The following is a 14644-nucleotide window of genomic DNA, read 5'->3' as shown; positions in this document are numbered from 1 at the left end:
GATGAGTGAATACATTGATGTTTTTAACATGACTTTGGAATGAAGCAGGGCGCAATTACTAATGAGAGACAGATATCAGCGTCACACGCGAGTCCCGCGGATATAAAGGAATAAAGACATTTCATTCTACCGAACTAACTTACCCCGCAAGTGCTGAATAATACTCACACAGGTCAGTTTATTAGACGAATGAAACTTGTGAGGTAACGCAGCGCTGTTTCACTTGGTCTACACTATCACACTAAACTGCATTTGAGTGTGTTGAAAGTTATAATGTGTTAGTTTGTTATTGTTTATAGTTTGTATGTTATTCTATGTGTTAGTTTATCTGTATGAGACTAGCAGTAAGCTAGATCAACATTAGAATAACATACGGATCATATTCTAACATTTCATCATGTTGAGCTTTATAACATTGATTAGTTTTATGATTTGCTCACCTCTACATTTGCGCGTCTCTGTCAAGTCGAAGTTTGTCACGGACGTGGAGCTCTCGGCATCTCGAAAACGTGACGCTGATATTGATCCTCGTTTTATTTCTCCTTTTGTCCCAAAGTCTGCTTGCCAACAACAGCGTGAGCGTGCCGCTATACGTAACGCAGTTGTCCACGTCTGTAGCCATGGTTACTATGGCAGTTCGAGCGGAAACCAGGGATAACGCAGATATTACGTCATTGACAGGCGACAAGTGGGACATGGCGACAAGGGCCCTGTCCCAAACGGCGCACTTCATGCGGACTTTCGGTCTCGTGGACTTGAATTGCACGTGCTCGCTGAGTCTACGAGTCCGTAGGCCGTCCCATTCAGCATTTTACCGCTCTGAAGTGTGCTCAGCACCCTTGAAGCGGTCTTCCGCGAAGCCCGCATAGAAGCAGGCTCCACGCACTTTAACTACCCAGGAATCCTTGCGAAAGGCCAATCAGACAACAGATGGGAGGAGATTTCACTCACGGATAATTGTTGACATGGCTGAGAAGAAAATATTATGGTTTTTATGACCTAAATGTACATTTTACCAGTTGTTACCTACAGTTTATACAAACATTATGGTCATCGACCAGTGGTTGATGTCTCAAACATAATAATAGCGCGTTTAATAATACGATCGCATTATGATTCATTAAATAAATAGAACCGAATGTCAGGGCTTTACTGAGTCATATGTAAACATAGTATGAATATTGAAACCTGTAAATTGAAAAAAATATGTTTAAATTATGTTTTAAAATTGTAATCTTAGTTCAAATGGAACATCCCAGCAAACACAGAACGTTCCCCTAACGTTCCCGTTTGGTTCCCATTTGGTTATTTTTTTGGGAACCAAACAAGAACGTTCTGGGAACGTTCCCTGTAGGTTATTTTTAGGATCTTTGTTTATAACATTAAGGGAACGTTCCCAGAACGTTCCCTGTAGGTTATTTTTAGGTTTAAATTTATAACCTAAAGAGAACGTTCTGGGAACATTCCCTGTAGGTTATTTTTAGGATCTATTTTTATAACTTTAAGGGAACGTTCCCAGAACGTTCCCTGTAGGTTATTTTTAGGTTTAAATTTATAACCTAAAGAGAACGTTCTGGGAACATTCCCTGTAGGTTATTTTTAGGATCTATTTTTATAACTTTAAGGGAACGTTCCCAGAACGTTCCCTGTAGGTTATTTTTAGGTTTAAATTTATAACCTAAAGAGAACGTTCTGGGAACGTTCCCTGCAGGTTGTTATTTAATAACCTAAAGAGAACCTTCCCAGAACGTTCCCTGCAGGTTATTTTTAGGTTTAATTTTTATAACCTAAAGAGAACCTTCCCAGAACGTTTCCTTGCAGGTTTTAGGTTTTATTTTTATAACCTAAAGAGAACGTTCTGAGAACGTTCTCTGCAGGTTATTATTTTAATATCACTTAGCCTACTATTAACAGGCAGATTACCAACTGACAACGTCGTCAGTACGGTCCCCTAAGGTTATAAGATAACCAACAACGTTCAGATCTATTCGCAATAACTTTTTATTAATGATATTTTAAATTATGTTATATTTTAATTCTATATGTTTATTTAAATGCTGCATGACTTTGAAGTGTTTTAATGCGCATGCGCGTGATCAAACACTGGAGCACGTGCGCTGCGCGAGAGCAGATGGAAACGTCATCGACAACTGACAAACAACAAAACTCCCGTCTCTCGCTGTTGGTTTCACTGCTTTCAGGTAAGTTTAGACAACAAAATCTCACAAATAATACACACAAACGCCCCTGACACATTTCTTACGTGTAATTGACACGCTTCTGTTAAATATTTATTTTAAAGAAATGGTTTTATGTCTTTGAAAAAGTCCGTTAGCATCTACGCTAGCTAACCGTTTTCAAAAGACAACGTTAGGCCTAAGTTACGTTAAGTTGAGGTCTTATTTATGAAAGTTTGGGTTTTTAAACACATATTTAGTGTAGATAACAGTTTTTGATAGTTTTGCTGGTAATTTGTCAATGGGAAGTAAGCTAATTTATTTAGGCTAACCTAAAAGAATGCACTGTATTGTTAACTTAATCAGTGACGTCACTTACCAATATTGCTAAAATGTGATTTCAGAATAGCGAGAGAAAAAATAAAACTCTACAACAAGGGGTGAGTTATTGTTTAATCATGATGATAATTCCATATGCATTTATTTCACAATATATTATCTTAAGATTTGTATATATTTATCTTTTCTGCATTTCACCTCTGTTCTAGCTTGGTTCCTTGTAATAAACCTATCACATGTAATATTTTTGGCTCTGTGACAAACAGCATGTTATGTTCCTAGATCATCATGCTGTGATGGCCTGCTGCACTCCCTGTCCAAGAAAATCTCTATGAACCATATGACTAGTAAGCAAAACCACCTCAAACATGCAGTGCACTGCTGTCCAAAGGTTTGGGGTCTGTAAGATTTATGCTTTTGAAATAAGTCTCACATTTTAAAATCATTAACCCCAAGTTTTTTCAGTGAGATTGTCCTTGAGAAGCCTGTAAGCTAAATAATCAGCTAAATAATAGGCGACTAATACAATATTATAATGGTCATAGTTATAATAATTCATTTAACTATTATGATAACATGATATCCTGATGATTACTATATTTTATTTTATTTCTTTAGGTCTGTTTTGAATTATGTTGGCCAATGAGACTGACAACATACTGTCCAACTCAAAGGTATTTATGTATTTTTTTTATTTTTTTTATTGATCAATACTGAAATTCTTTGTACTTTTAAATGCGGTTCAGGGGGTCGACAACTTTAGGCAGTTATTTTTCACAGATTTATTTATTTAATGTTTATTTGACAGGGACAAATGCATAGAACATTGCTTTATAAAAAATACAAAGTAGATGCCATGCATACAGGTTTATAGCCATGACTAATTTGCAACCCCTAGATATCTTGGGCAGCTGTGGCTCATACTCTTAGCCTTGAAAAATGTTTGAATTGATATCCCCAATGCAATATCAGGGGGTAAATATATCATTAGAGTTCTTAAAGTTATGGCTTTGCTCTTGTTACCAGATGAGATAAAATCCCTATTGTTTGGCCCTGTATTCTTCAGGACAAGACCTTGATGCCATCCACAGTCAGTAGATGAAGAAGGTGAGTTTAGCCGAATTCAGTTCTCTTTCACTTTTTTTTTTTAGCTTAAACAGACACGTGCACGCAAAATGAAGTCAAAATGGCGAGTTTCCTCTTGTCTTGTGTTTTAAACAGAAAGAAAACGGATGCGTGTCATTTATATTAGTTCTGCGCATTCGTCTTAAAGGGACAGCAGCCTAACGTACCCGCAGCTGTTTGTGTCGCCAATGGTGATCAAACATCAAAAGAGAAAATGACTTGTAGCTTTAGCAAAGATACATTAATTTTATAGTTATTTTATTTTTACACTGAAGACTTATTTTACATTTTGATAAATCAATTTCTGTACCTGATAAGTTAGATTTAACTGAAAAACATAATGCACTGCTTATTTCAACTGTGTTTTTCTTCTATTGTATTAATCTATGCTTGTTATCTATTGTAATTTTCTATGCAGGTTCACTCCTCTACAAAATCCCCCCAATAGAGGTTATGCGGAGCGCCCAGCGGTCGAACCGGAAAGAGGTCTAAGCATTTCCGCTTTTCACTTCCGTACACATCTGCAGCGGTAGGTGATCTCTGAGTTTACTGTTAATTTTTGCTTATTACACTAAAATTCTTACTTCTGTTTTAATTAAAATGTCACGAAGGCTAAAATATCAGAAAAGGGAACATCCGAACAGCAGTTTTTGTTGTGTGCCGGTCTGCTCTATGTCGGGGAAAATGAGTAGTACAAATAGGTTCTGTACTCATAAAGTGACGTCAACATCAGCAGTAGCATTCGCCGTCAGGCAAGTGTTATTTAACCCTCAAACCGTATTCACTTTACAGCCCTTAATCCTGTAATTGTGGACAAATGTGGGCACGGGGGTCTCAGGTGTGATCCAACAATTTTTTTTAAATAAATGATATATCACTATCTTCGATAAAATAAAAACTATCAATTTATGGTGTTTTTTTTTATTTGTGAGGTATTTTTGAATTTATTTAAATTAATAATACCATATTTTTTATTTAAAATATGCTTATTTTTATGTTATATTTAATATTTTTTTAACTTCAGTAAAAAACTTCATTTCATTAAATTCAGATAGCTAAAACTTAAAAAATGAGGTGACTTTTGTGACATCTGGTGTCTTATGTTGGTATAAAATTTACAAAAAAAGCAATAATCTCAATTATTTCAATAGTAAATATGGCTTTAGTACTCAATGGCTGCATATAGGCTGAACTCTATAAAACTGTTATAATAAATGTAAGTTTTTGACTTTATCACAAGTTAGAACTGTAATTTAATATATATATATATATCTGTGTTTGGTGAGACAATACAAAAATGCAAAATATGCTTAGACAGATATGACCAAATATGACAAATAAGTAGTAGACCATTTATTCTATATTTTAAACAAAACACATAAAAAAAAATTAAAAAAAAAATGTATTGGTACAAAACTGGAAAGAATAAATTACTTTAGTGACACCTGGTGTCTTCTGTTGGTATAAAATTAACAAAAATAAATAAATAAATAAATAATATCAATAGCCACTAGATGGCTCTACTAAAGGGCTGCATGTAGGCTCTATAACTCTATAAAACACTGTTATTATGAATTTAACCACCAAGTTTTTGACTTTATCACGAGTTAAAATTGTAATAATATATATAATATATATCTTTGTTAGGTGAGACTGTACAAAGATACCAAAATATGCTTAGACAAATATGACCCATCAAATATGACGCTATAAGGAAAATACAAAGTAGTTGATCATTTATCATTTATTTTACACAAAAACATCAAATTTCAATAACTCAAAAAACGAATTGGTACCAAACAGGTAAGAATAAACAATAATAACTCAAAAAAGTAAGTGTTAGGTAAGAATAAACAGGTAAGAACAAACAATAATCATAGTTATAATGTGTTCATGCACTTGTGCGCATGTGTGTGTTTGTGTGTGCGTGTGCACAGGTGATTTTAGAAAATAAAATTAAAATTCAGTCATTGGCTCATTCAATTCTTTGTTTTTATGTGTGAGTGACTTTTTATTAAAAAAAAAAAAAAACAGCTCTGTTATTGGCTCATTGAATGCTTGCTTTGTGTGTGTGTTTGTGTGTTTGTGTGTGTTTGTGTGTGTGTGTGTATGTGTGTGTGAGTGTTTGCCACAATGAGATTGTTGTACAGGATCACCCCTTCATTTGTGTGTATGTATGATATGCATTGTGTTGGATCTAATGATTTTTTTTTGACAAAAAAAAAAAAAAAGCTCTGAATTACAGTTTTTCCCATTCATTCCTATGGGTGCCCATTTTTGACCCAAATACGGGATTAAGGAGTTTTTTTTTTTCACCCATTTAACATTCTTGAATCGAGTCAATTTTTTTTGTGTGTGTTCAGGTGGCAAACTTAGGAAAAGTAGCCAAGTCTCGTACCGCTCAGATTAAGGAAAGTATTTTTTAAAAATTAATACAAATTATTTTGCCCACATTTGTCCAGATTACGGTTTTAGGGTTAAATAAACTCCTGATGTACTTACAAACTTTCCAATGCCTCGTTTTATGAGTACAGAACCTATTTGTACTACTCTAGTAGTTTGGTACCATTCTGGGCATTATTAGTGGGGTAATTTACCAGATACAAACCTGGAGCCGTTAGCGCATGCACTAAACCATACGGCTGATATCTCTAAATAAACTCTACATTTTTCAATATTGTGCAGCCCTGATATTGAGCATATCTTAAAGTGAACCTGGAATGATAATTTGTGATACCAGATGAGATGTATGTATGATAGATTTTGAACTGTACTATTTTTTTTATTTCAGGTTTTCTGGGATCCCAGCGGAAGGCATCAAGGCATCAGATGTTGGCCTGGACAGATGCACCTGTAAACTACACCGACCTTTGCTTTTGCATGGATGGCTGATTATTACCATGTTCTGTGAGGGTTTCATTATAGCAAAACTGAGCACCTGTGACAGTGGAATTTGTAGGTGTAAAGTCACAGAGATTAAAAAAAAAAAATTGATAGCAGTTTCAAACTTTTTTTCACTTTCTTTCTCATAAACAACACAGCAGTTACAGGTTTTCAAATTCTTCATTGGAGGTGAGACTTATACATAAAAGGTAGAGCGAATTCGCAGGTCAGAGTTCACTAGACTTAAATATTATTTTCTCTGTTTTTTATTTGACTTCAGAGAGAGAGGCTTAATGGGTATCCTTACCCCTATATAAAACATTCCTTTTTTGATTTGTAGTCTGAAATAATAAATAGTGCAATATAAATAAATGCAATGTAGTGTTTTGAAATATATACATTTTTCTATACACATTGATGCTGAAATATCTGAATAAATACATGATACCAGCAGCGCTCGTGCTCATATCTCCTACAGCTTGTGATCCCAATTGTGATCCACAATCCCACCTCACTCTTTTCATTTGCTCCAGATGAATATTAATGCCATTACAGGGCTTGAATTTTGGCATGGGATTGTGTGTCCATGTAACGCGTTGTCTTTTTATTTTCTTGTTAAATTTGCAGATGGTGTTGGGAGTTTAAATGTTTTGAGCGGAGTGAAGATTGGCACATTCATGTATATTGTATATAAATGAATACTTTTTCAACTTTATAGCCAAAGTTATAGGCTACAGTTTGCAAAAAGATAGTTTTAATTAAAATGTTTGTGCAGTTTTATTTATTGAAATATTTTCATGTTTAAAATATTAAATGTAAATTACTGTTCCTGAATACATTTTGCTAACGCTGTTTTTAATGACTTATTTTAGGTTGATAATTAAACAATGAATCAACAAAAACATGGATTGTGTGCTGATTTATTTATTTAATACAAACTGATTGATTTACTTATTAATGATAGTTTCTGTAAATTCAATTTATTGTAATAATATATTCATAGGATTCTTAAGTGTTTGAACAATAAACAATGTAGAATATGTTGTTTGTAGACCTATAATTTGTGTACAGGCATATCAGGATGTGTAGACGTTAGGAGAACGTTCCGAGAACCTTCCGGGAACGTTCTGGGAACCTTTCGGCAACGTTCCGGGAACGTTCCCCTAACCTTCCGGGAACGTTACGAGAACCTTGCGGGAACCTTTCGGGAACGTTCTGGGAACCTTTCGGCAACGTTCCGGGAACGTTCCCCTAACCTATAGGGAACGTTCTATTAACGTAAAGAAAACTTTCCTGGCTAACCAATAGGGAACGTTCTTGGGAACGTTCTGGGAACGTTCTGGGAACCAAAAACTAACGTTCCCAGAACGTTCCCAGAACGTTAAATTGTTAGCTGGGATTATGTAGCCTATTATTATGTACAACTGTATACATCATTTAAATAAGCATGATTTATCTATTGTTTAATGCCCAGGTGATATGCACAATATCAAAATATAGAACTGTAAAATTAGGATGTGTAGTTGACATGCAGATAAGACGTCGTTGCGCAAAAATGTGATTTCTCCTGTCCAACAACAACCAGGCCGTTATTTCCGGCGTGCCGATCGAGTCTGTCCCAAAAATACCTCTCAATGCGCCCTCGTGGACTCGCGCCAAGGGCCCTATAGGTCTGCACTACATGACGTCACCAAAGTGTGGACTCTGAGGAAGTCCACAAGTCCGGAGTGTGCCATTTGGGACAGGGCCAGGGACGAGCCATTAAAGGAGGTGAACTTCAAATTTTTAAATTAGATTTTTCCTACTAATCAATTTTTAAGATTGAAATTTAATTTTGATAATTGTGTTTTTTGTGAAACAAATATTAAAAATAGAGAACATTTTCTTTTGTTGTGATATGGTGCAACCCTTTTGGATTGAGGAGCAGAATTGGTTAAGATCTAGGAGGATTGAACTCCCACCTACCCCCACGGTGTGGTTAATATAGGTTTGGTGTATGTCTGGAAAACAAAGAGTGTGATTTTGTTATTAATTTCTTGTAATGTTTTGGAAAGTTTTTCATTCATAAATGCAGATGGTTTAAATCTAAACCCAACTTTAATCAGTGGATGGTTAATCTCTTGTGCAAATCTTTAAAATGTGTTAAAAAATAAGAAAGCCCTTAAATTGATTTCTCTTTTGGATACGTTTAAATTAATTTTAAAAGCCCCTTTTGATGTATGGGTTTATTGAGGGTTTCAATTCAATTAAAAGTGACCTTCTTCAGTGAGGCGCATAGGCTACTACTGAGAAGTGGTGATGGTGTATGTATGTGTGTGAGTCTGTGAAGTGAGACTGTGATTAGAATCATGCCAGGGATTGAGACGCATCACTAACCCTGGCTTTCATCCAATCCGCTTCACTTGACGCTCGCGCAGCGTTTGACTCGCAGCAGGCTGACTCAACCATCACCGAACTGTGTCCAAAAGTGACTCAGAACTGCGCTTTGGTGTTTTTGACACAGCACCTGCTCCGAATAATCTCGTTACGATGACATTCAGAAACACCTCCTTGGATGTATTCTCGCAGTTTTATATCTTTCAGAATTTCTCCACGTTTTTTAATTTCTCTTTGGACGCGATGTACGAGAAAGCAGCGAATTACGAGTCTGAATCTCACAGACCGACGATTAGAGCGCTTCTCATCGTCTCATATTCCGTTATTATCGTCATCTCGCTTTTCGGAAACGTGGTGGTTTGTCACGTTGTTATTAAGAATAAAAGAATGCATTCAGTGAAAAGTTTGTTCATCATGAATTTAGCCATTGCTGACATCCTTATAACTCTCCTCAACACGCCTTTTACACTGGTAAGTTTACACGAGTTTCACTTATTCACTTAATAGGCTAAGAAAACAATGGGCTATCTTGATATTTTTTATTTTTTTTATTTTTTTAAAATACAATTATTAGGCTACTCGTTCCTTTTTATGCAGTTCAAAATCTAGACAAATTTGTTACAGGTCAATTGCTCATAGTCCTAATCTTGAATTTAGCTCAAAATGCATTAAACAATAGGCTACAATTCGCTCAAAAAAGAAAACATAAATTGAATGTGTAACTGTCCTTAGATTGGAAAATATAAAGGCTGAAATTCTTGAAATCTTAGTAGCCTATAGCCTAAGCTGGTTATTTATTATTTTTTCTTAATATATTTCTGCCAAATCTATGTGTGGGCTTACCAACAAAAGCCATTATTTATCATGTGACAAGAAAACAATTAAATATTACACCTTTTTGACAGTTTTTTGTCTTTTTGAGTTGATATTAATTACTTTAAAAATAAATTAAAAAAATATTTTTGAAAATGTTTGTTGTACACTCGTGAATAATTATTAAGTAGGCTATGTAATACTTTATTCTTACAGCACTTGACATTTTTAGACACATTAAGTCATAATATTTGTAAAAACAAACAAACAAATATAGCTGCAAGCAGCAATACGGGGCCAAGCCCTGCAAGGCAGAGCAAGCAACAGCCGCTGTAGCGCAATGCGGAGCCAGAAGAGCAAAACATCAGAAATTTAATGTACATCAAGCACAGTAAGCACATCAATTACAGCAGCACAGCTAGCATTTAAGCACCAACAGCAGTGCAGAGCCGGAAGGAATTTAAATTATTATTTTATACACAATTTCAAAGTCGCCCCACACTGGTCTCGAACCCACGACCACAATGGTTCGGGATTCATGACGCATGGTTGAACCACTTGCGCCACCCAGAGGACATGTTTTACAAAGCTGCAGAGGAGAGGCTTCAGTGTGTGAATGAGCACACAAAATCATGTTAACGAGATTAGCATGCTAAGCTAACTTAATGCTAATATAGCTTATGATGTGGTACATCCAATGCTGGCAAAATAGATATCCTCAGATTCGACATGACGCAAGGAATCGATAGACACCAATTTTATGATTTTGTGACAAACTGTTCACAAGTTACAGCCTCTGAACCAATTATGGGTCGACCTCGTTAAGTTTGCGACATCATAACTTTTTTTTTCCAGTAGAGCAAAAAAATCGGGGACAGTACTTTTATGTGGCTCAGTCCGAAGATCATTTGAGTACATATTTGGACAAAATTAGACCAATTTTGAAGGAGGAGTAGCGAAAAAACTGTTTTACATTCGCTCCAATATGGCGGCCAGTCACATTGTTGAAAAATAACATATGAGATATCGTTGAAATCGGCATAAGCCAAGGAATATATTGACATAAAGAAATCAAATTTCAAGCAATGTTGGCAAAAGTTATAAGTGTTTTTTCAAAAAACAATGATATCTCTGGAACACTAGGTGGCGCTGTGATCAAACTTCTCATGTACCTTCGGGCCATGCTAATGATGATCCATACCAAATTTGGTGAAGAAATTTCAAATAGTTTAAAAGATATTGCAAATTATGACATCATTCAAAATGGCGGACACGTGGTACATCCCATCATGGCAAAATCGATATCCACGGATTTGTCATGACCCAAGGAATCGATAGACACCAAGTTTATAATTTTCTGACAAACTGTTCATAAGTTATTGGCCAAAATATGCATTTTCCATATCTCATGACCCGTAGGTGGCGCTGTTCCCAACTTTGGCATGGAACCTCAGATCATGCTTCCGATGAAGTGTACCAATTTTCGTTTCGATTGATCAAAGTTTGGCCGAGCTATAGCTTCTGAACCAATTTTGGGTCGACCTCGTTAAGTTTGCGACGTCATAACTTTTGATCAGAGAAGAATAAAAAAAATCGGGGACAGTACTTTTATGCGGCTCAGTCCGAAGATCATTTGAGTACATGTTTGGACAAAATTAGACCAATTTTGAAGGAGGAGTAGCAAAAAAACTGCATACTGTACTTTTCAAAATGGCCACTACTGTAATGGGCGGAGTCTTAATGTAAGATATTGGTTCTAATCAGCATGATGAGATGAATCAGGTGTACTAAGTTTCATTTTTCTAGATCAAAGGGTTCAAAAGTTATAACCATTTCAATGTTGAATTTTTGAACTGCTGGTGGCGCTATAGAGTTGGACCTAGAGACTCAAAAATTGCTACAATTACTTTTCATTACCATCACTACAAGTGTGCCAAATTTCATCATTTTCCTATGTATGGTTCATAGGGCTGCCATAGACTTCAAGAGGAGGAAGAAGAATAATAATAATAATAATAATAAGAAAACTAACAGATACAATAGGTGCCATAGCCCCTTCGGGGCTTGGCCCCTAATAATGTTCTTAAAATTATATATCCAACATGAATAAGGATGTTTAAGAACTTGACACATGGGTTTAAAACAGGATTTATAAAAGATTTCTCACTGTTATCTTCTTGGACATCTTGTCACTGAGCCAATTAATAGCTGAAGCAGTTTAATTATGTACTGGTGTTAGGTGGTGGTGTCTCCAAACAAAACAGAGCGTTTGCAAAAGAGTAGGATAATGCTGCATAATTCCTCTAGAGTTTTGGTGTGTTGTCTCTATAACATTGTTAATTGTTTAGCAAAGACTAGAGAATGTGCATGATTCATCTCTCTGTGATTGGGTGGGGGTTAACATGTGCATGCATGCTTTTTAATCCTTACATGTATCTGGATCCAAGGCCACTTTACTTGTTCTCTCAGGTTCGGTTTGTTTACAGTACATGGGTGTTCGGGAAAGTGATGTGCCATGTGAGCCGCTTTGCACAGTATTGTTCTGTCCATGTCTCTGTTCTTACACTGGTTGCCATCGCCATTGATAGACACCAGGTAAATGTTCTCACAAACAGCCTTTTGTAAAATATTATCAATGAAACCTTTAGAGTGAATAGCTTTTTCACACCTCTTATCAAAACTTAGTAAATCAGTGAATACCAATGTGCAGTCATGATTGGGGATTGTTGCTGTCCATCAGGTGGTGATGCATCCAATGAAACAGCGGATGTCTCGGCTTCAGGGCGTAGCCTGGATCGGTGTTATCTGGCTGATGGGGTCCTGCTTCTCTCTACCTCATGCCATCTACCAGAAACTGCTGCGCTTTGAATTTATGTATGAATTTTCTCTTATTCTTTCTTATTTATTTTGAAAATCAAGTAAAAATGACTTTGTGACAATTTAATTAGATGAAATAATAATAATGTTATAATGTCATAGTGAAAACATTTTTGCAGTGCAGGGCCACAAGAAATCACCGTTAAATTAAAAAATATTAAAAAGCTGCATTCAAAGTCATGCCTGAATAGAGAGATAAGTGCTTCAGAGAGATACGTTTTTTGCCCAGTGAAGCCTCTCATTGTATTTAATCTGTCATCCTTGATTGTACTACTGTATGAGTTCTAGTTATGAGCTTGAAAAATGCAATTTAGTTTATCATGGTTAATTAATTATTTTACATGAAATTGCTTAAAACAATGAAAAAATAATAGGCTTTTCTTCATTAACAATAGTGTGATGTTAAAAGGATAGTTCACCCAAAAATGAAAATTCTGACATCATTTACTCACTCTCATGTCATTTCAAACCCATAAGACTTTGGTTAAACTTCGAAACACAAATTAAGATATATTTAACGAAACCTGAGAGGTTTCTTTCCCTCCATTGAATGTCCAGGTAACCAAAATTTAAAAGATCTGAAAGGTCGAGTCACAAAGGCTTCGTAAAACGAATCCATATAAATCAAGCTGTTTAATCCATAGCGCACATCAGACAAACACAGAAGCTTGTGCTATTTCATATGCTAGAACAAACCCTTTGTCCTTGTGCATCACACACGTATGTTTGAGCTTCCATGTTTACCAGTGTGCCTTGTTTATTTATGTTGATCAATGTTTAGATGTAAATAAAAGCCTAAATTAAATCTGTTAATCACATAAAGTGATCATATCTCTTCACAAGACTTCGGACAAAAACCTCTCAGTGTTTTAAGTCAAGTCACCTTTATTTATATAGCGCTTTATATATATATTTATATATACAATACAAATTTGTTCAGTGCAGTCAAGTCAATGAATATTGAGTGTCTGAATATTAAGTGTCCCCAACTAAGCAAGCCAAAGACTACAGTTGCAAGGAACTGTAACTTCATCAGGTGACAGGATGGAGAAAAAAAAAAGAAAAAAACTTAGGAGAAACCAGGCTTTTTAGAAGATTAACCAAAATCTTTTGGGTTTTGCAGAAAATGAGGGCGAGTAATTGATGATAGAATTTTCATTTTGTGAGTGAACTATCCATTTAAAAGATTTCTCTTCTTGACTCTTTTAGCAATAACAGAGTACGGATGGTATGTCTGCCCAGCTTCCCTCATCCCTCCGATCTCTTCTGGAAATATCTGGATCTTGCCTCCTTTGTCCTCCTCTACGTGTTGCCTTTAGCGATTATTTCCTTATCGTACCTCGTGGTGGCCAAGAAGGTTTGGTTCCGGAATGCCGTCGGTGATGTCACACTGGCTCAATCGGCCGCTCATCGCAGGAGGAAGAAGACGACTTTGAAAATGCTGATCGCAGTGGTGGCTGTGTTTGCAGTCTGCTGGTTTCCTCTAAACTGTTACGTTGTGCTGCTGTCAAGTAAAATGATCCAGGCTAATAATGCCTTGTACTTTACTTTCCACTGGTTGGCCATGAGCTCTACCTGCTATAACCCCTTTATATACTGTTGGCTCAATCACAGCTTCCGTGCGGAACTCAGAGCCCTGCCTCTAATTGGCCGTATTGTCAAGGGCAATGCCATCCAGCAATCCTAAGGAAGCACCCAAGATTTCACCATTCTATTTTCTCTTTTAGAATTTCAGAATTTTTATAAACACATATTTGCATATGATAGCAGTATAACAGTCTCCCATCCTGGTGATGCGGTTTATATCATTTTTATCTCACCCACGGCTGTCATTTAGTCCTCTCCATCTTATTGAAAACATCTCTTTCGAAAAAACTGTGTTGCATGGAAGAGATGACATAAATACAGGAAGTATAAGATGTTAAATAGAAACCCTGTTCCATTTTTCACGAAAAAAAGTATACCTAACAGCTAGAAAAACAAATAAACTGCATAGTGGAACACACTACATGACTTTTAAAATCAGAACAGATTTTAAGACGTTGACATCATAC

At 35.9% G+C, this 14644-nt stretch overlaps 1 protein-coding gene and 1 long non-coding RNA gene across 4 annotated transcripts; both read left to right on the top strand.

Moving 5' to 3' along the window:
- Nucleotides 1-1541: 1541 nt before the first annotated feature.
- LOC311083025 lies at nt 1542-7916 on the top strand. Of its 3 annotated transcripts, XR_014606194.1 has the most exons (6): nt 1542-2617; nt 2799-2863; nt 3135-3190; nt 3583-3623; nt 4060-4170; nt 6433-7916. It is a non-coding gene; the product is annotated as an uncharacterized lncRNA (long non-coding RNA). The 3 variants fall into 3 exon arrangements; XR_014606195.1 differs by lacking the exon at nt 6433-7916 and having other exon boundaries at nt 1543-2617; nt 3543-3623; nt 4060-4381; XR_014606196.1 differs by lacking the exon at nt 6433-7916 and having other exon boundaries at nt 1544-2617; nt 4060-4381.
- A 1005-nt stretch (nt 7917-8921) lies between these two features.
- On the top strand, nt 8922-14406 carry gpr83 (G protein-coupled receptor 83). Its single transcript, XM_084115698.1, has 4 exons — nt 8922-9371; nt 12183-12308; nt 12454-12587; nt 13800-14406. Exons 1-4 carry the CDS (start codon nt 9054-9056, stop codon nt 14275-14277), a joined length of 1056 nt encoding a protein of 351 aa, XP_083971824.1. The 5' UTR covers nt 8922-9053; the 3' UTR covers nt 14278-14406.
- The last annotated feature ends 238 nt before the right edge of the window (nt 14407-14644 follow it).

This window comes from Abramis brama (genome assembly GCF_963993115.1).
Source record: "Abramis brama genome assembly, chromosome: 5".
Classification (NCBI taxonomy): Eukaryota; Metazoa; Chordata; class Actinopteri; order Cypriniformes; family Leuciscidae; genus Abramis; species Abramis brama.
The sequence above is the reverse complement of the archived record's forward strand: the minus strand, read 5'-3'. Positions and strand labels throughout refer to the sequence as shown.

Bases quoted from the DNA above. Each gene is read 5' to 3' on its own strand.
- gpr83 (XM_084115698.1), top strand. From the start codon at position 9,054: ATGACATTCAGAAACACCTCCTTGGATGTATTCTCGCAGTTTTATATC. The intron at 9,372-12,182 runs GTAAGTTTACAC...TTGTTCTCTCAG, and splicing joins TCAACACGCCTTTTACACTG to GTTCGGTTTGTTTACAGTAC. The intron at 12,309-12,453 runs GTAAATGTTCTC...GCTGTCCATCAG, and splicing joins TCGCCATTGATAGACACCAG to GTGGTGATGCATCCAATGAA.